Source organism: Camelus ferus, chromosome 29 (genome assembly GCF_009834535.1).
Source record: "Camelus ferus isolate YT-003-E chromosome 29, BCGSAC_Cfer_1.0, whole genome shotgun sequence".
NCBI classification, from domain to species: Eukaryota; Metazoa; Chordata; class Mammalia; order Artiodactyla; family Camelidae; genus Camelus; species Camelus ferus.
The window spans coordinates 16,690,251-16,711,935 of record NC_045724.1 but is presented as its reverse complement, the minus strand read 5'-3'; the positions used below and the strand labels follow the sequence as shown (position 1 = coordinate 16,711,935).

The window sequence follows — 21,685 nt, the reverse complement described above, 5'->3', positions numbered from 1 at the left end:
TGCATATGGGATGTTTACAAGGACAGACTGTATGGTAAGCCATAAAATGTCTCAATATTGTTCAAAAGATTAAATCTTACAGAGTATGTTCTCTGACTACAACAGAATTAAATTGGAAATCAGTAACAATAAGATACCTGGAAAAAGCCCAAAATATTTGGAAATTAAACAAAACTATTCTAAATATTAAATTACAAGAAAAATTAGGGGGTATTTTGAACCACATGGTAACAAAAACATAAAATATCCACATTTGTGGCTGCAGCTGAAGTAGTTCTTATAAATAAGTTTGTAGCTTTCAATACCTATTTTAGAAAAGAAGAAAGTTTTTAAATAAATAAGCTAATTTCCTAGGTTAAGATGCTAGAAAAGGAGAGTAAATTAAACCCAAAGTAGAATGAAAGAAATAATTAAAAGCAAAATCAGTTAAACACAAAATAGATAAATAAAAGAGAAAATGAACAAATCCAAGAGTTGATTCTTTGAAAAGATTACTAATTAATAAGCACTCTAGTGATAACAGTCAAGATAAAGCAAGAAAATACAAATTACAAATATCAGGAATGAAAGAAAATTTATCACTACAAATCCTAGAGACATTAAAATAATATTAACAGAATATAAAAAATTTTATGCCAATAAATTCTGTAACTTAGATGAAATGGACAAATTCCTCAAAATATGAACAGTTGTAAAACCCCTAAAGAAACTGAATCAAGCAACTCTTACAGAGAAAGCTGTAGGCCCAAGTGGTTTCACCTATATGAATTCTATCATACATTTGTGGAAGAAATAACAGTTGCACAAACTTTTTCCAAAATACAGGAACATTTTCAATTCACTTTATAGGCCAGCATAATATTGATGCCAAAACCTGACAAAGACAATATAATAAAAGAAAATTATGAGGTGGGACTTCTAGTATGGCAGATTGAGTAGCTTGACAAATCTTCCCCCAAACCAACAATAAAATGACCGAAGGTAACACAACAAATAGAGTAGCAGTTATTCATGAAAATCGATAGGACTCTGAATTAGGAACAGTAAGAGTCTGTTCAACTTTAAAATGGCAAGCTGTGTAAACCAGCAGCTTTACCACCAGAAAGTGCTCAGTAGATTTGGATGAACCTTATATCCAATAGCATTGTCAATAATCGTAGCAAACTCGGTGGCATATGAACAAGGAAAAACAGTGACTCAGATAGTCTGAGGTTTCAGTACTAAGTAGGGCAAAAAATGGATTGGCAGACTATTCAGAAGTTTATCAAGGAAATCTGAGATATAAGTCATAGAAGGCCCTAATAAACTGCACATATCCATGCAGGAGAGGCCAGAGAGGGCCCAAACTATGCACACATCCCTGGCTGCCTCAGTCAGCACGAAAATGCAGAGGAGATACGTGAGAGCACAGAAATTACAGCCAAGGCAGCCATAAAAACTGCTTCAATTTGAACTCAGACAAAGTAAACTATAAGGCAGAAAATACTACTAGAAACAAAAAGACATTTCATAATGAGGAAAAGGCCAATTCATTAGGAAAATAAAGCAATCATAAACTTATATATATCTAACAACCCAGCCTTAAAGTACATGGTGCAAAATTTGGCAGAATTGAAAGGAGAAAGAGAACACAACAATTGTGGCTGGAGTCTCCAAAACCCTACCCTCAATACTTGGTAGAACAACAGAAAATCAACAAGGATACCGAAAACTTGAACAATGCTATCCACCAACTTGACCTAATTGATTTCCCCCAATGACAGCAGAATATGTACTCTTCAAGCATACATAAAACAAGTCTCATAAATCTGAAAGAATTGAAATTATACTATGTATATTCTCCAACCATTTGGAACTAAGTAAGAAGTGAGCAACAGATACAAATTTGGGATATACCCAAGTATTTGGAAATTAAATAGTGCTCTTCTAAATAACCAATGAGTCAAAGAAGAAACTCAAAAAGGAATAAAAAAATCCTTACAGATATATAATAATTAAATAAATTAAATATCTTCCTACAAAGAAAAGCCCCGGGCACAGATGGCTCTACTGGTAAATTGTACCAAATAGTCAAAAAATAAATAATAAACACCTTTCATAAACCCTTTGAGAAAATAGAAGAAGGAACACTCCTCAACTCATTCAGTGAGGCTACTATTACCCTAATACCAAAGCCAGACAAAGACATCCCAAGAAAAGAATTCTGTATGTAAAAAATTCTAAGGAATTCACAAAACAAACAAAACTGATTAGAACTATTACATGAGTTTAATAAGGCCACAAGATACAAGGTCAATTAAAAATCAATTGTATTTCTATATACACTTAAATATTTAAAGAAAGAAATAATTCCAATCTTTCAGAAAAGAGGGAATGGTTCTTAACTCATTCTGTGAGGCCAGTATTACTTTGATACCAAAGTCAGACAGACATCACATGAAGAGAAAACTACAAAGTAATATTCTCCTGAAATTAGACATAAGAACTTTAAATTATTAGCAAACCAAGACTAACAACATAAAAGGATTATTTACCCTGACTGAGTGAAATTCATCCAAGGAATGTACAGCTATTCAACGTTAGAAAATTAATACATCATAGTAATGGGGGGAAACGACATGATTATCTCAATTGACACAGAAAAATATGACAAAATCCAATACCCACTCATGTTAAAAACTCTCAAAAAACTAGAAAGTAAAAGGGAATTCATCAGCCTGACATAAGGCATCTAAGAAAAACTCAACAGCTAACAGTATATGTAATGGGAAAAGACTGAATATTTCCCTCTTAAGATCAGGAGCAAGGTAAAGATTTCTACTCTTGCCACTTCTATTCAGCACTGTATTGAGGTTCTAGTCAGTGCAAAAGGACAAAATAAGGACATGAAAGGCATCCACATTGGAAAGGAATAAATAAAACTATCTTCACAGGTGACATGATGTAGAAAATTCTAAAAAACTTACACTCCCTCCACCTCATTCCCCAAATTCTTAGTTCTTAGTTCTAGTAGAGTTCAGGAAGGTCACAGTATATGAAATCAGTTATAGAAATCAATTGTAAATACATTTTATTTATGTAATGCAATACTATTCAGCCATAAAAAAGAAGAACTAATAGGTGCTACACTATGAATGAACCTTGAAAACATGCTAAGTGAAAGAAGCCAGACACAAAAGGCCACACATTATATGATTCTTTTTATCTGAAATGTCCAAAAGAGCAAATCTATAGAGACAGAAAGCAGATTAGTAGTGGCCAGGGGCCAGGCAGAGAGAGCAATGGAGAGTGATTGCTAATGCAAGACAGGGTTTCTTTTGGGGATAATGAAAATGTTCTGGAGTTAGATAGTGGTGATGGTTGCACAATTGTGCATATACTACAAACCACTGGGAATCACACTAAAACCACTACATTGCACACTTGAAAAGGATAAATTTCATGGTATTGGAATTGTATCTAAATTTTAAAATCCACAGTATTTCTACACATTAGTAATGAGCAATCTGAAAATGAAAATTAAAAATTCACAAAGAACAAAAACATTGTTAGAGATAAATTTAACAAAAGAAGAACAAGACTTTTACATTGAAAATTTTAAAACATTGCTGAGAAAAATGAAATATACCTGAGACATTCCATGTTCATGGACTGGAAGGCTATATATTAAGATGGCATTTCTCCCCAAATTGATCTATATATTTAATGCATTCCCTATCAAAATCCCAGCAGGCTTTTTGTAGAAATTGATAAGCTCATCTAAGATTCATATGGAATTGCAAAAGACCCATATTAGTCAAAATAATTTTGAAACAGAAGAAAGTTAGAGGACTTATACTATCACATTCCAAACTTAATATAATGGTACAGTAATCAAAACAGTATGGTATTGACATAAGGATAGGCCTATAGATCAATGGAACAGAACAGAGAATCTTGAAATAAACCCTTATATTTAGGGTCAACTTATTTTTGATGAAGAATTACCAAAGCAATTCAATAGGGAAAGGATATTTTTTCCAATAAATGTTGCTGGGACAACTGGGTATCCATATGCAAAAAGGTGAACTTAGACCCTTACCTTACATCATACAAAAAATTTACTCAAATAAACTATAAACTTAAATGTAAGCAAAAATTGTCAATCTTTTAGAAGAAAACGAGAAACCTGCCTGCAAGACCCTGGGTTAGGCAACTAATTCATAGATATGACATACCAAAAGCACAAGCTTAAAAAAAATGATAAATTTGACTACATCAAAATTAAAATCTTTTGTGCTTCCAAATGCACTATCAAGAAAATGAAAGGACAAGCCACAGATGGGGAAAAAATATTCTCAGTAAATATATCTGACAAAGGATGTATCCAAAACTTAAAACTCCACATTAAGGAGATAAACCAGTTGAAAAAAATAGGCAAAAGGCTTGGGCAGTCTGTAAAAAGAGGACATATGAATGGCCAAGTAGCATACAGAAAGATGCTCAATATCATTATCATCAGAGAAATGCAAATTTAAAACTGTCATGATACACCACTTCACACCAAAATTCTAAAACTAAAAAGACTGACAATACCTATTATTAGTCAGGATGTGGAGCAGATTTAATGCTCAAACATTCCTCGTGGGAGTGCTAAATTATATAGTTATTCTGCAGTATAGTTTAGTAGTTTATTTTAACACTAAACATCCACTCATAAGACCCAATAATTCTACTGCTAGGTATTTATCTGAGAGAAATAAAAATATATGTCCAGAAAAAGATCTGTGCATGAATATTCATATCAGACTTATTCATAAAAACAAATATTGTAAATAATGCAAATGTCCCTCAATAGGAGAATGGATAAAAACAAATTGTGTCATGTTCTTAAAATGCAGTACTTCTCAGCAATAGAATGTAATGAATACCAACAGATGCAACAACATGGATGAACCTCAGAAACATTCTGCTGAGTGAAGGAAGCTACTAAACACATAAAAGTACATCCTGCATGAGCCTACTGATATGAAGTTCTAGAACAGACCTGCTAATTTATAGTGACAGAAATCAGATCAATGGTTTCTTGATATGGGGAATGGGAAAATTCAACTACATAGGATATAAGGGAACATTCTGGAATGACAGAAATGTTCTAAACTGGAAGGAAATGGTGGTTAGTTGGGTGAATACATTGGTCAAATCTCATTGTGCTGCATGTATATACTTGAAATGTTACTGTATATAAATTATTCTCCAAAAGTTTATTAAACTTTTTTTAAGTACTCAGAGTTAAGGGATAAGATAGCATCTATTAAAATTACTGGGGACTCTTAAAACAAAGCAGGTAGAGATTTTAATTTAAGAAAAGACAGATATGAAGATCCAGTTTAAAATCTTGGACATGAATAGCATTTGAAATATCTCAACAGATAACTGGACATGATTACTCTATGTAAATGGAACCCAGTAAAACAGAATAGTAGTGAACTGAATGACAGAACTAAGAAAATCACCTGGAACTAGAAAGCTAAAGACATTGAGAATCTGAAGAGTAGTTAGGAGACATGGAAAATGGATCAAGATGCTGCAATATATGTCTAACAGAAATTTGGAAAGAGAGAATGGAAGAGAGGCAATATTAAAAGAAATTATCACTGATTTTTTTTTTAAAGAATTGAAGAAAGACAACAGTCTTCATGTTGAAAAGGCACTGTAAGTGAAGGACAAATTAAAAAACAAAAAACTTCCAGATATATTCCAGAGAAACTGCTGAAAATCAAGAAAAAAAAAACTATTAAAAGCTATTAGAAAATATAGATCACATATAATGGAGTAAAAATCAGACTTACAACAGGTTGCTCACAATGAACAATAAATGCCAGATGACAATGATATTATATCTTCAAACTAAGGAAAAAATGATATACCTCTATTTATGATATATATAATAAGTAATAAAATTATGTATATATGATATACTACCATGCAGTAGTGAAGGCAAAATACAGACATTTTAAACATCTATAGAACAAAAGTTTCCCATTCATTTATACTCACTGAAAGAACTATTAAAGGACAGATTGTAGCAAGAAGGAAAATAAAGCCAGAAGAAAGGAATGGGATATAAGAAGCAACAGAGAACAAAGTAATTGGCAAAGCATACTAGTAAACCTAAGTAGTTACTAAAACAAATAACAATAATATTTTATGTGTTAAAACCAATACTAATATTAAAATTCAAAATAAAAATCACATGGAAGATGCTTAGAGGGAAGTTAAAGCATATCAAAGTCCTTTTTAAAAATTTGTTTTACATAAGTAGATTGTCATTGATTGTCAAAGTGGTGAAAGATGTCTTAAGCCCCTAAATCCCTTTTCATTTTTGTCAATAGTCCTGTAAACTGAAGGAAGGAAGGTTTAGACTAGAAAGTGCCTTTGAAACTTTAAACTGCAACTCACACTAACACATGTAGTTGACATTGTAACCCAGTGTGTGTACATAAAACACATGACGAAACTACACAAAGTAAGAACCATTATATGAGTGATCACTATCATATTTTACTTTCCATTCTGCTTTATTATATTTTACTTTTTTGGTATTACTTAATAATGTCTTAAAATTGATTTCACTGTCCACATGGTCCTAAAGCTTGAAAAACACTAGTAAGAGTTTTTCCTGAAAAGTCCTAAGTGTCTACCTCTCCTGCTTTAAAAATATATGCTATTAAGTCAGAAATAAGGTAAAGATAAAAAGTTAAATGAAAAAAATACGATAGAGATTTCTAGCAGCATCCTACCACCCAGAATGGAAGGCTTGGATTCATCTTCACAACCACCTCTCTCAATGAATCAGTCATCAATTTCTGTGTCTTCTGTCCTCACAATGTATCTCACATCTTTGTTCTCCTTTTCTTTTTCCTTTAAAAAAATTGAGATATAATTGACATATAATATTGAATTACTTTTAGGTGTACAACATAATTTGATATATGTATATATTACAAAAAGATCAAAGTTCTTTCTTTGTTTCAGTGGGGGACAGAAATTCTGAAAAACTTTAAACTTTGTTAGTGAAATAAGGGAGTATGGATAATAAAATTTTAAGTATAACAGTATAAAAATAATGAATATTTTCTAAATTGATAGGGGGAATATGGAAAACTCACTGTAACAGAGGGAAAGAGAATTAAAAACACAAGAAAAAGAAGGTAAATAGAAAACACAAAATAAATTGTAGAAATAAGTCCAAATATTGCACATTACAATAATTATAAGTGAACAAAATTGACCCATAAATAAGACAAAAACTCTGAAACTGGATTTTAAAAATCCAGCTACATGCTACTTAAAGAAATATATCAAAAACAGAATGATTCCTGAATGTTGAAAATGAAGGGATGAAAGAGTTCTAAGAGGCAAATACCAGCAAAAAAAAAAGCTGACATGAACAGAATTTAAGAAGATAAGTATTTAATAGGAAAAGTAATAGATTTCACTGAGACTAGGAAAGTTTGAGCTTACTCCATCCAGGAACTTGAAAATAATAAATAAGAAAAATTTAAAAATATATTTGTATTGAGTCTTTAAAGTTAAACTCTACATCTACCTAGCAAGCCCTGTTTTATTGTATAGAAGCTGACTTTTATTGTTAGAATGAAAATATATATTTCTCATCTTGTGCTTTTAAAAGAAGGTGTAACTTTTCTTCCACAAGAATGCAAAAGGATGCATAAATACAGATAAAGTAGAGAGTAAGCAGATAATCAGATAACATGATCAAATTCACAGTTTATAGCCATAGATTTATAGGGAAAAGATTTAACCTAAATTGTCAAGTAAAAAATACACACTACAAAGTATTATACATGTAGGATTGACTGTCTACTTTAAGCTCTAAAAAAATACTGGAACCAAGCAACTATACTAAAATTAACAATCATTATTTTACAGTGGTAGAATTATTGGTAATTTTTATTTTTCTTTATACTTTTCTGGGTTTTCATGATGAAGAAAATGTTACTTTTAAAATGTAGATATTTCTACAAATTTCCTTTAAACAGGAATAGGAAGGCTATTTGAATACTTAAAGAGCCAAAACTCATTAACTTAACTTTTCTTTAACAAAAATTCAACAGTATTTCAAATGGACTAAATATCAAAAACAAAACAAAAATCTGAATGCTTTTTACCTTTTATGATTTTTTAATGAGGGAGGTAACTGGGTTTATTTATTAATTCATATTTGGAGGAGGTACTGGGATTGAACCCACGACTTCGTGCATGCTAAGCATGTGCTCTACAACTTGAGCTATACCCTCCCCCACTAACCTTTACGATTTTTAACAGAGATTAAAGTTCACCTAAATATTATGGAGTAATAATTTCTTCTAGGAACTTGATCAAAATGCAACTGAAAAAGTCCAGGCAATGTTCACAGCCATTGATGAGCTCTTATATGAGCAGAAGTTGAGTGTACATACTAAGAGTCTACAAGAAGAGTGCCAACAGTGGACATGTAGCTTTCCTCACCTCAGGTATTGGAATCCTTGTATATTCATAGCTAATACTAGAATTTGAAAAGCAGACTTCAAAAAAACCTATTTATTTATTCTGAAATCTTTATGGGCATGGTTTTGTGTAAATAAGGCCATGTGCTGAAAAGCCTCAGTTGATAGAAAACTCACGTCGATGGCAGTTTCTCTGAGTTTCATAACTACCAATATGTTGTCCTAATTGAGTAAAACAATTTCTATACCAGTAGCTAAGATCTGTGTATTGTCGCTGTCCAAAGAGCTCTTCTTTAGAGCAAGAAGTTCAGAAAATGTACTTGGTTACACTGTTGTCTACAGTTAAATTCTTACGCACATATACTTGAAAGCAGATAAAGGCTATTAGGAAGTGTCCTTAGAAACTGCATTAGTGCACTTATTACACATACTTAAAATTTATAGATTCATGTTCTTAAAAATATAATTCAATTTTCACTAATTTGGCCTGTCTTTCACCCATTTTGGAAGATTTAATGAAGACTGTTATAGAGGATGGAGGGCAAATTACAAATGTTTGCCTAGTTTCCTTGGAGTTTTGGGGGGAGTAGAGGGAGTGACTATAGCTTTATGTTTTCCATCTCCATTCTGGGGAAGAGAGATATACCTTTAATAAGGCTCTGGATTCACATTTCTCTCAAGAATCTTTCTTAATCAGTAACAGACTAAGTATGTACTGGACTTCTATGTAAAGCCATCAAATTTGTTCCAAAAATATCTACATTATATATGCCCGGTGAAGGTGCTTAACTGTCTCTTTATGTTCTTCGCTTTGAAGGATTCTGGGTAGGCAGATAATCACTCCAAGTGAAGGTTATGGACTGTACCCTAGATCCCCTTCTGCTGTTTCAGCTTCATATGAGGCAACACTGTCTCAAGAAAGAGATTCTACTATGTAAGTATTTATGTATTGTAATGTACAAGTATTATATTCTACCAGTTATACTTAGGGATTAAAATACTTCTTACTATTGGTATTTAGTGAAGCAAGCAAATTCTGTAAGATTGACCATAGTCTTCATGCATATTAGAAATTTGTTATTTAATTTTTTGTTCAAAAAGTAAGACATTCTCTAGGGCTTAAGGGTTATTCAGATCAATATATATCTATATCTACATCTGTCTATAAATACAGGCACTTCCCTCTTGGAACAGATGTGTAGATACACTGGTTTAAAGAAATTCAGGGATCTAAGAAACATTTAAAAGTTTTTTGAAAAAAATCTTGAAAAAGTGATTTTTCTTAAACATGTAATGCTAATTACAACTTAATCTACAGAAGTTAAACTGCTGTTAGTATATTAGCTTAAACTGAGTAATTAGTACATTAATTTAAATGGCTAATTCTTTGAACACCTCCAACTATTTAAACAGCAGCAAAATAAACTCAAATAGGACTATTTCAAAAATCTATGCTTACCCTTAATTCTATGCTAACATTTCATAGTTTTAATTCATTTTAAAATTATTCCTTTACTTTTTCCTAAGACTGTAGCTTTACTTACTTGATACCTTCTAAGAGTTGGAGTTTTACTTACTTTTGATGCCTTTTTGGGCTTGTAGTAATTTCATTAGACCACAAAGTAAAGTATTATTGTCGTAGGTCAGTTAGGGTTATGGAATCTGGGTTATCAACTAACTGATTTTTGCTCAGAGAATGGGATTTGTTTGCTTCTCCCAAAGTTATTTAAACTTAAGCTTTTGGTCACTAGACTGAGCTTTCTTTTAACATTTAAACCTCATGTGTTACATCAATAAGCCTTTTTAAGTTTACTCCTTTTATATACATTTCAGATTTTTAAAAACTAATGTCTCCCACAGAAATAATATATTCTATAATTCTCACTGACCACAATTACAAAACCCATGCCCTGCTATTAAGATATATTTACCTGATCTGTTAGTATAAACTTTATATATCCCTTATTATTTTATAACTATAAATACTAGTTCCATTTAGAGAACTTATTTCTAAAGAAATAAGAAACAAGTCTGAGCAGTTAGCGCCTCCTTTTTAAGGACATCTGGCTAAATCATCTACAACATACTGCAGACTTCCTTTCTTTCTCCCTTCCTCCCTTCGTAAAAGTAGATTTAGTCAGAGAGATGCACACTCCATAGACTGAGTGTAAGCCATCTCAGAAGGCCATAGAGGACATGAGGCGTGGGGGTGGGTAAAGCAGAAGTAGACAGACACTCCATATACAGTGTGCCAGCCATCTCAGAAAGCAAAAGAGCGACCACAAGGTGCGGAGTTGTTAGTTTTTATGGGCTTGGTAATTTCATATGCTAACAGGTGGGAGGATTATTCCAACTACTTTGGAGACAGGCTGGGATCCCCAGGAACTGGGCCATCACTCACTATTTGACCTTTTATGGTTAGCCCTGGACATGGCACCTGCGGGAGTGCCAATGTACTATGCTAACTTAGTACAGTGAGTGTATAATGAAGCTCAAGGTCTACTGGGAGTTGAATCTTCTGCCATCTTGGTGCTAACTTCTGTGTCATTCTTTTAATGATTGTGCCCTTTCCTTCTCCCTCCTGTCTCATTGCCCCCTCAGAGATTTATTTTTTCTTTTACTGAAGTATAGTCAGTTTACAATGTTGCATCAGTTCTGGTGTACAGCATATTTCAGTCATCCATATACATACATACACCCATTTTCATATTCTTTTTCATTATAGGTTACTGTAAGATATTGAATATAGTTCCCTGTTTTATTTCTTAAAATAGTATGTAGCTGGATTTTTAAAATCCAGTTTTAAGAGTTTCTGTCTTATTTATGGGTAAATTTTGTCTACTGTAATGTGCAGTATTTGGAATCATTTCTACCATTTAGTGTTTTCTATTTATCTTCTTTTTCTTGTGTTTTTCCCCCTTGTGTTTTAATTCTCTTTCCCTCTGTTACAGTGAGTTTTCCATATTTCCCCTATCAATTTGGAAGTTATTCATTACTTTTATACTGTTATACTTAAAATTTTAGCATCCATACTCCCTTATTTCGCTAACAAAGTTAAGTTTTTCAGGATTTCTGTCCTCTACCGAAACAAAGAAAGAACTTTGATCATTTTGCAATATATATGTATTTATACATTTTAATTAACCATAATTATTATTGATGCTCAGACTGTTACAATTTGCCCATGTCAAGCTAACTCCCTTGTTTTTGTCTTGACTATAACCTTACTTTCTGGTTACAGTAGGATGTTCTAGGCCCTACTTAATTTTTCCTTCCTTTAGACACGGATTCAGCTGAAATTCAAGGAGGCCTAATTCCTTTGAGAGGCTACTAGTATTTGAGAACAAAATTAGGGTAGTGAGGGTATATAAATTGGTGGTGTTGCTACAGTTTTGCCCCCTTTTTAAATAAGAAGTGTGGAAAATGTGTCAAGAATTCATTTCAATATTTTTTTCAGTTTAACAAATAAGTTTTCCATAAAATATGAGGCTTATCAACTGCTGAGACTTTCTGTAAAAATAACATTTCAAGTTATATCCATTCTTGCCCCTCCACATTACATCAGATTTTCCTTTTAAAGCTCAGAGTTAATCCTTTCTGTCCCCTACTTAAAAATCTTCAATACCTGCCCACTGAATTTAAGATACAAATATAAAATTATGTCAAGGGCTGGCCTCAGTCTACATCTCTGTCTTTATCTTCTGTCACTCTCTATCTCATTCATTAATCCTCCCACACTGGCTTTCTTTCAAATCTCAAATGTACCAAACAGGATATCTGGTCCAGTTTCCATTCTTGAGTTCTTGGGCCAGAGTAAAGTGGTACAATAAACAATACAAAAAATGCAATCTCTTCCTCTTTATATCTCTAATACTTAGCACAACACCTAGAGCATGGTTAGCATTCAGTTTTGTTTTATTTTTTTACTAAATCAAAATATCATATTTATATGATAACAAATCCATGAAAATTAATTAATTGATATTATGGTTGCAAAACAGTGTTACCAATCAAAACAAATATTAATGTCTAGGTCAAAATGGAATTCTAGGAACTTACAACGATAGAAGATGATGGCAGCAGAAGGAGAAAGAAAGCAAAGGCCAGAAAAGGTCCCTGAAATGATGATTTCTAAGACATTTCTATTTGAAAAAACTATGCATTCTGCTGCTTCAAGTTAGCATAAGGGGCTGAGCTACCCTTAATTTAAATGCATATCTCAACAAAAATTAACTGTAATAACTAATAAGTTGCTAAAATATATGACTATATGCAAAACTATAACTCTTAAGAAATCATTAAAAGAACAGAGGGCCCAGAAATAAACCTTTGTGTATATGACTAAATGATTTTCAACAAGGGTGCCAAGAATACACAATGGAGAAAGGACAATCTCTTCAACAAGTAGTATTGGAAAAACTGGATATCCACATGCAGAATGAAGTGGGACCCTTACCTTACACCATATACAGAAATAAACTAAAAATGGACTATAAAGACCTAAATGTAAGACCTAAAACTATAAATAAAACATTGGGGAAAAGCCTCATTGCCTCATTTAGAAGTGATTTACCGGATAGAACACCAAAAGTACAGGCAGCAAAAGCAAAAACAGGCAAATGGGACTACATCAAACTTAAAATTTTCTGTGCATCAAAAGAAAGTCATCAGAGTGAAAAGGAAACCTGTGGAATGGGGGAGAATATTTGCAAACTGCATGTCTGATAAGGGGCATATATCTAGAATATATAAGGAACTTACACAACTAAACAACAAATAACCCAATTTTAAAATGGACAAAAGACTAGAATAAACAATTCTCAGAGAAGATATACAGATGGCAAACAAGCATATGAAAAAACGCTCAACATCATTAATCAAAAGAGGAATGCAAATTAAAACCACAATAAAATATCACTTCATACCCATCAGGATGGCCACTAACAAAAGAACAGAAAATAACAAGTGTTGGCAAAGATGTAGAGAAACTGGAACCTTTATGTACTGTTGGTGGGGATGTAAAATGATGCAGCCATTATGGAAAACAATATGGAAGTTCCTTAAGAAATTAAAAATAGAATTACCATATGATCCAGCAGTCTCACTCCTGGGTATATATCCAATATCCAAAAAATTCAAAGCAGGATCTCAAAGAGATATTTACACACCCATGTTCACTGCAGCATTATCCACAGCAGCCAACAGTTCGAAACAACCCAAATATCCATCAGCAGATGAATGGGTAAAGAAAATGTGGTATATACATACAATGGAATATTATAGAAGGAAATCCTGTCACATCTGCAATATGGATGAACCTCACTGATATTATACTAAGTGAAATAAGCCACTTACAAAAGGACAAATACAACACTATTCCACCCATATTAAGTATCTAAAGTCGTCAAATCATAGACATAGAAAGTAGAAGGGGGGATGTCAAGGGAGGGGAGGAAGAAGGGACATTAGTGTTTAATGGGTATCAGAGTTTCAGTTTGCAAAATGAAAAAGTTCAACAGATCTGTTGTACAATGATGTGAATATACTTAACACTACTGAACCATATAGTTTAAAACGGTTATGATGGTGTATTTGATGCTTTATTGTTTACCACAATTTAAAAAAAATCATTAAAGTGATATAGTGGTGTTTGTCCTAAGCCCACCTCCCTTGTGTCACTCATTACAAATTATAGCTTTTGCTTTCATTTTCTTTGATTTTTTTTATAACTGTCCTAAATGCAAGAGCCCAGTCAAGCTAATTACAAATCAGATTTTTTTTTTTAAGACATAAAGAGCTTTCTGAACCTCTCTAAAACCATGGAAATATTCTCTTTCAGTTCTTCTACTGGTAGGGCCATCCACAATCATATTTCCTTTACAGTATACTAAGTTATAATGTTTTTCCTTTTGGCATCATGAGCTCACACCTTCATGTAAATTTCTTCTATTTTGGTCATTTCTAGAGGTCTACTGAGAGATAAATTTGGTCTGAAGTGGAGTTGAGAGTAGTTAATTGTGCTTTTCAGATCCTAGTCAGGAAGGAGAGCTCTTTGCCACTTGTTCCTCCCATCCGCCCTGGAGGGCTGCAGTCATCACCTCCATGAAGGCTGCAGAATTCCACCTCCTAAGGCCTACAGCTTCGTGGGCTGGCTCCAAATTAGACCGTCTAAATAATAAACCTTGCAAAGTCATTTTATCCTCCATACAAGTGAAGAAGAATAAAGTGGCAGTGATTTTTTTTTTCCTCTCACAAGAAAACAGATCTGAACTTAAATATTACTTTAATATAAATATTACTTTCAGGTCAATACATTATTAGGTAAGACTACTGTTATTCTTTTAGTAAGTAAAAGAACTACAAACATTTTAGAAGTTAAAGGTTATTTTCTAGACATGGTAATCTCTGAAGTCTGATGATTTAAAAGACTCTTTTGTTAGAAATAACATTTGCAAAGACAGTTTACTACCATCTGTTTTTTGCTACCGCTTTATCTAACTGAAAAATTTTTTTAACAAATGAAAAGGCCTATACTTTGTTAGAAAAGCCTATTTTTTTTTAAAGGAGGTAATTCCACTAGTTACCACTGACTAAAAAATGATTGGTTAATAATACAAATGGAATGATACAATAGCAGAGTAACATGGAATGTTGCGAATGCAACGCTTGACATGGGTTTGACAGCTTTTAATTTTGTCATGTGGTAGAAAAAAAGTACTAACACCACTATTTTATAAAGGAAAAGACATTTTAACACAAAAAAAGCATGAAGTGCATAATACATAATAAGGACAGTCCTTTTCAAGAAAGGGTATTTTATAGTCTTACTGAGCATTGTTCTTATTTTGCTCATTTTGGTGTGGATCAGTAAACAAATCTGTCATGATTGCCATAAATCTGTTGACCAGAATTTGGGTATCACTATTTTAGAATTTCATAACAAAGACTTTAAAAACTCTTAAGTCTCAAGTTTAGAGATTTTATAAACAGTAATAGAGATTTCATAAACAGTAATACCAGTTGGTTTAGAAGTGCTGGTTCTTCAGACTTTTTCTCATCTCTTACTGTCTCTTCATCCCTATGGCTCCTGCCATGGTCCAGGCTCTCATCAGTTTACCAGCTCTTGCTTTATCTTTTGCACTAACCTCCTAACCACATTATCATCTTCATCACCACCATAGTGATCTTTTAAAGCAAGGATGCTGTCATTCCCCTTCTTAAAAACTTTAATTCATTTCCATTGCTATCAGTTAGACAAAATTAAAAATGTACTTCACAGTCTGGCGTCATACCTTTCCAACCACTTCCTCTGAACCATATACTTTATTTAGTGGCTTACAAAACAGAGGTTTTTCTTTTAAAAGAAGTCTGGAGGAAGGGTATCTAAAGACATCATGGTGATGGCATGGTGTTTTCAGGGTCCTAGACTCCATTCATCTTTCTGCTACACCATGCTAGCCCAGGATGTTTTTTCCTGGGTTTTTTTCATGGTCCAAGATAGCTGATAGAGTTCCAAATATGACATTCACTTTCCAGGCAGCAGGAAGGAGGAAAGGCAGAAGGGCAAAAGGGCACCTCATATAGCTAGGCCAGTTCTCTTTAAACAGCCTCCCCAGAGTCCCACACAACAATTCTGCTCTTACCTCACTGGTTACATCTGGCCGCAAAGTAGTGGGAAATGTCTTTAAGGTTGGGTGTATTGCTCTCCAGAACTAAATTGGCATCGTTTACTAGGAAAAAAGGGAAGAATGGATATTGGACACTCTAAGCATTTTCTGCCACATATATATATAGTTTTGTGAAATTACTGTACCTATTTTGTAATCTTTAATACTTACCATTTTATTGTGAGCATCTTCCATTTTCCCCCCAACATTAATTTAATAACATCATAGACTTCCAATACTATTATTTAAACAACCAATTCCCAATCCTACATTTTGAAACAGTTGGGCTAGTATTGACTTTTGTCAATTATAAATAATTCTGTGATGATAATTTTTATAGCTAAATCTTGTAGGTCATATCCTTGAAGGAAATCCCTACAAATGAAACCACTGAATCAATAGGTATGTTTATTTTAAGGCTTTTAATAAATATTTCCAAAATGTCTTCCAAGTAAGATTTTCCGACTAGCCTTGATGAAAAGTGACATAGGTTTATTCTTTTTTCACTGTTTAAAAAAAATACTTAAGGTACAAAAAAGTATAAAGAACAGCACAAAGCATACATTGGCTATATTTAATATTTGGTTAAACTGAGAGCCATTTAAAAAATTGTATTGCTCAGATTTGACTTTCTCCAAAGTAAATCTGCTGAAGTGAATGAGTTATTACATATTCACTGAATACTTGGGTAGGAAGAGGAATTTAAATATAAATGAGAGAAGATCCTTGCCCTTTAGGAGCATGCGTTTTGAAAAATGATTGAGTTATTGAAACAAACTCATAATTTCCTGAGGTATCTTAAAGAAGTAATTATGACTGTGAATCTTACTAAATTAAAAAAAAAAACATTTTATAGCCATAGCTATTGCATCTGAGAAGATAGCACAGAGTATTCAAAAGTGCATAATACACCTAAGCAGAGTAGGTCTATGGCTAGTATTTACTCCTATTCTGAGAAATTATAGATTTAAGGTTCAGAGTAGTCCAGGAAGGGGTCACTAGAGCAAGGGACTTTGAGCTGAAACTTGTGCAACTGAGTTGCTGTGAGAACTGTTTATGCTGTACGTAATTACTATTTGCTTTTTTTCCTCCCCCAGATTTGGTATTAGGGGAAAGAAGTTACATTTTTCATCTTCTTATGCTCCTAAAGCATCTTCCATTGCCAAATCCCCTAGCTTGTGTTCTATGGAAAGAGAAGAGGAAGACTGTGTCATCTTCTCTGAAGGAATAATAGAGGAATACCTAGCATTCGACCACACAGATATGTGAGTATTATGTCTTTTAAACTTTTTACTCCCCTCCTATTTTATGTATTAATATCTACTTTTTCTAAAGTATACCACAAATATTACCTATAATTAGATTTATGTCCATTTCTGTTATTTATTTTTCTAATATTTCTCAGTGACCAGTGTTCATGTACTTAGTTGATATAAATTCTTATTGCTTCCACATACCAGACTTCCTTGTATATTTTCTTCCTGCACATGTAATTTGCCTCTTCCTGAGAGTAAACATTTTAAAATGCATCAATTTTTTTTTCCACATAATTTTACTCTTTGTAAATTATCATCAGTAACTCGTGGAAACTCTGAAACTTTTTAAAAGAGTTAAAAAGATGTGAGCCTTGTTTACATAAATCCTGTTTGAAAACGGTATATACAGTTTATACAAAACCTTTTACTTGGCAGACTTTATAATTAATAATGTTAATTTACATCTTCTTATTGTATTATGACGATAGTTCTGTGACACAGATATTATTTACCCTCTTTGCAGGATAGGTGAGAATCATAGTGGTTAAATAATGTCTGAGGTAAAGCTAAAATAAAAATTTTACTCATCTGATTGTAAATCCAGTGCTCTCTTCACGATTCCATGTTATTTTTCTGAAATATTAGCCTCTTAAATAATTCCTCTAAGCTTTTAAAAATTCAGAATTAATAGTCACCACAGCACATCTAGAAGTGAGAATTTCATTTTAGGCTGTGAGGCTGTGGTTAGGTCTAGTTAGTATTGGGTCACATGATTCTGGACTTCTCTTCCTCCCATCATGTTTCCTCCTGAGACACATTTACTCCCGTGCTTAATGTACACAGTACTCGGATCAGGTAAGCATAACCCAGATTTCTATACATAACACCACTGAGCTAGCTCACTGTTCCAAGAGTATGTTGTTTTGGCTTTCCAGAGACTGCCCCCTTCCCCTTGACTTCATCTGGCCGGGGTCAAATTAGCCCTGTTTTCTCTTCCATGTTTTCTCTTCCTTTTTTTCTCAAAGGTCTTTTCCCTTCATATTAGCTTATTAAAAAATAAAGCTGATTTAACTAATCTGACATATGATATTCATGGCTTATCCCTTCCCCTTTTCCTGATAGTAAACCTAATGAATTTTAGGGAATACAGGGAAGATTTTTTAGAAAGGCAGTCTTCCTTTCCAACATCTTGAGATACTGAGATGTGACAAATGAAATCATGTAAGTTTGACAGAAAATAAGATATGAAAGATTGTTTTTAAAAAAATAATTTGAGAATAGGGAAGGCCTTTCTAACCATAGCATAAAATCGACAAGTGATTTAAGAAATTCTTAACAATAACTACATAAAATGAAATTTCTGCACAGAAAAAACTCCTGAAGTCAAAAGACAAACTGGCAGAAATATTCGCAGTTCATACATACTCAAAGGCTTAACTTCCTTAATATGTACATCAATAAGGGAAAGAATGAGGATAAAACAGTCAACGAACAAGAGTAGTTCACATTATAATGGATTTTAAATATATGAAATGAAATTCAATCTCATTCACAATTAGAAATGCAGATTAAAACTATAATGAGATACTATTTTATCTGTTGGGCTACAAAGAACAAAAGATAAAGAAGTCTGATAATTCCGTGAATGAGAAAACAGGCACGTTCTTTCACTACTGGACAATTATACTACCTCTTTAGAGGAAAGTAGGCAATATCTTTCAGATTGAAATGCATATACCCTTTGACTCAATAATTCTATTTATAGGAACTTACCCTACAGATATAACACCCATGTAGCCAAAGAACTACATACACACAGTCCCCCGACTTAAGATGGTTTGACTTACAATTTTTCGATGTTATGATGGTACAAAAAAAGTACATATTCAGTAGCAACTGTACATTGAATTGTGAATTTTGATCTTTTCCTGGGCTAGCTATATGTAGTATATTCTCTTGTGATGCTGTGCAGCAGCAGCCGCAGCTCCCAGTCAGCCACGAGATCACGAGGGTAAACAACCAATACACATACAGCCATTCTATACCCATACAACCAGTTTTCCACTTTCAGAAGAGTATGCAATAAATTACATATTCAACACTTTATTACAAAGTAGTCTTTCTGTAAGATAATTTTGCCCAACTGTAGGCTGTAAGGTAAGTGTTCTGTGTATGTTTAAGGTAGGTGAGGCTAAGCTATAATGTTCAGTAGGTTAAATGCATTTTTGATTTATGATATTTTCAATTTACGAAGAGTTTATTGAGCTGTAACCCAATACATAAGTCAAGAAAGATCTGTACACAGATATTAATTGCAGTATTGATTATAAGAGCAAAAGGTTGGTTGATTAATAACTAATTAGAAATATTATGCTATATCCAATGGAATACTCCGCAGTTATTTTTTAAAAGAGGCAGATTTTACATGTATTGTTAGGGATCCTGTGCCAAGATACACTGATAATTCAAAGAGCAAGGTGCAGTACAGTGTGTGATGTAACTATTTCTCTGGACCTATGTATGCTTCCTTCTGGGAATGGGGACTGGGGAACAGAGACGTAGGAGACTTATTTTTCACTATGTACTTATGTTTCCTTCTGTACAATTTGAATTTTCACATGAATGTCTTTTTCTCTTCTAAAAAGCAATATAAATTAATACAACTAATACTAATTGGCCTCCTTCCCCACTTAGCACCAGGCTAGCTCTTCCTTGGGAAAGGAGAAGCAGAGAGTCCCGCTGCCCTGCATAAACCTCTTAGCATCCTTCTATCCTGCCTAGTTTCCTATTAATTTATGAGACCTCTGCTGCCCTAGGAGTAACTTTTACTGTAGAGGCTGGGAGGTATTTCTCCCCACCCCAAGCCAGTTCCAGAATTTGCTCTTAGTTTATAATACGTCTGTCATAGGTAAGTATATCTGTCAGCTAGATTTTCTCCCCCCAGAATTCTGGGGCTATTAGCACTCATTGTCAGAAGAAACAGGCTTAGCTAACTGGGAGTTCCTGGGTTATAGATACACAGTCTCCAGAAGAGCCTCAGAGTAGCTTCCTGTGCTGTTCGGCTAGCCTCTTTTTCCTTTATAGCCAATTACCAAATGTTTATTTGGATTAGTAAAAATATACTAATTTTAATAATCTATGTGGATTATTTCCCTAATGAATCACTGCCTCAAATAATTATGCCATAATCACAGTTACATGTCATTAAATGTGTCACGTTAATATTAATCTAAATGTTATCCAATTACAACAAAAAGATTATTTATGTGTGCTTAATTGTCATAGCTGGTTGCTCAGTTGGCAGTGCTCATTTATTTACAGCTAAAAAAAGTAGTGATTCTCAGTCTTCTTTATCTTGTCCTATTTTTTTGGCAGAGTTGGGGGGTGGGGTGGGAGTGAAAAGGGAAATGCAGAATCTCCCCTGTTGAGAACTCCCTTAGTTCACAAGGCAGCTTAATATCTGTGCTACTTATGCCTGGCTGGGGAGAGGGGTAGGGTTGGCAGCACAGGGTGGGCACAAATCACACTGCTAAGCAGCACAAAAGATAGTGGTGAACATTCAGTAAAGAGTAACTGTGAAGTCTTTCTTACTGTTACAGGGAAGAGGGGTTTCACGGAAAGAAATCAGAAGCAGCTACAGAGAAACAGAAATTAGGGTACCCACCGATTGCTCCATTTTACTGCATGAAAGAGGACGTCCTTGCTTACGTGTTTGATGACGTGTGGAGCAAGGTACTAAGCTGTATGGAGCAGTTGACACGTAGTCACTGGGAGGGATTTGCTTCTGGTAAGGCTCTTTGTGAAAACAATATAAAAAAATAATTGTTTTTTGATTTCCAAGCCCTAACCAGTCTATTAGATTATGTGCTTAATTAGTACCAAAGAATCGTATTTGTATTTCTCATAGAAACTAAAAGATATTTAGAAAATACCTGACAATGAGTGGATGAGTAACAAAGCCTAATATATGATGACTAGATACTGTGCTTTCTCTTTGAATATAATTATTTGTGAGAAAAAAAAAACTCGTGCAAGTGACAAACACATTTTTAAAACTTCTTTATTGAAGAATAACTGATATACAACAAACCATGCATATTTCAAGTGTATAACTTGGTGAGCTTATGTATGCAGCCATGGAACCATGAGACAGTCAATATGGTGAACAAATCCATTACCCCTAAAGGTTCATGATTTTGTAATCCCTCTCTCCTGCCGCAGCCCAACCCACTATCCCCAAGTGACAGTTTATCTGCTTAAATGGAATCAT

The 21,685-nt window shown here is 33.5% G+C and overlaps 1 protein-coding gene across 7 annotated transcripts in view; it reads left to right on the top strand.

Annotated features, from left to right (window-relative positions):
* The window catches only part of FAM149B1 (family with sequence similarity 149 member B1), a 53,579-nt gene that overhangs the window by 13,187 nt on the left and 18,707 nt on the right, over positions 1–21,685 (top strand). For 3 of the 7 annotated variants that reach the window (XM_032469868.1, XM_032469863.1, XM_006173399.3), the window contains exons 4-7: positions 8,377–8,519; positions 9,310–9,426; positions 17,257–17,424; positions 21,015–21,202. In XM_032469868.1, coding sequence (XP_032325759.1) covers positions 8,377–8,519; positions 9,310–9,426; positions 17,257–17,424; positions 21,015–21,202 — 616 coding nt within the window. Of the gene's footprint in view, positions 1–8,376; positions 8,520–9,309; positions 9,427–17,256; positions 17,425–21,014; positions 21,205–21,685 lie in introns of all 7 variants that reach the window. The other 4 variants (XM_032469865.1, XM_032469866.1, XM_032469864.1 and 1 more) reach the window with 2 other exon arrangements.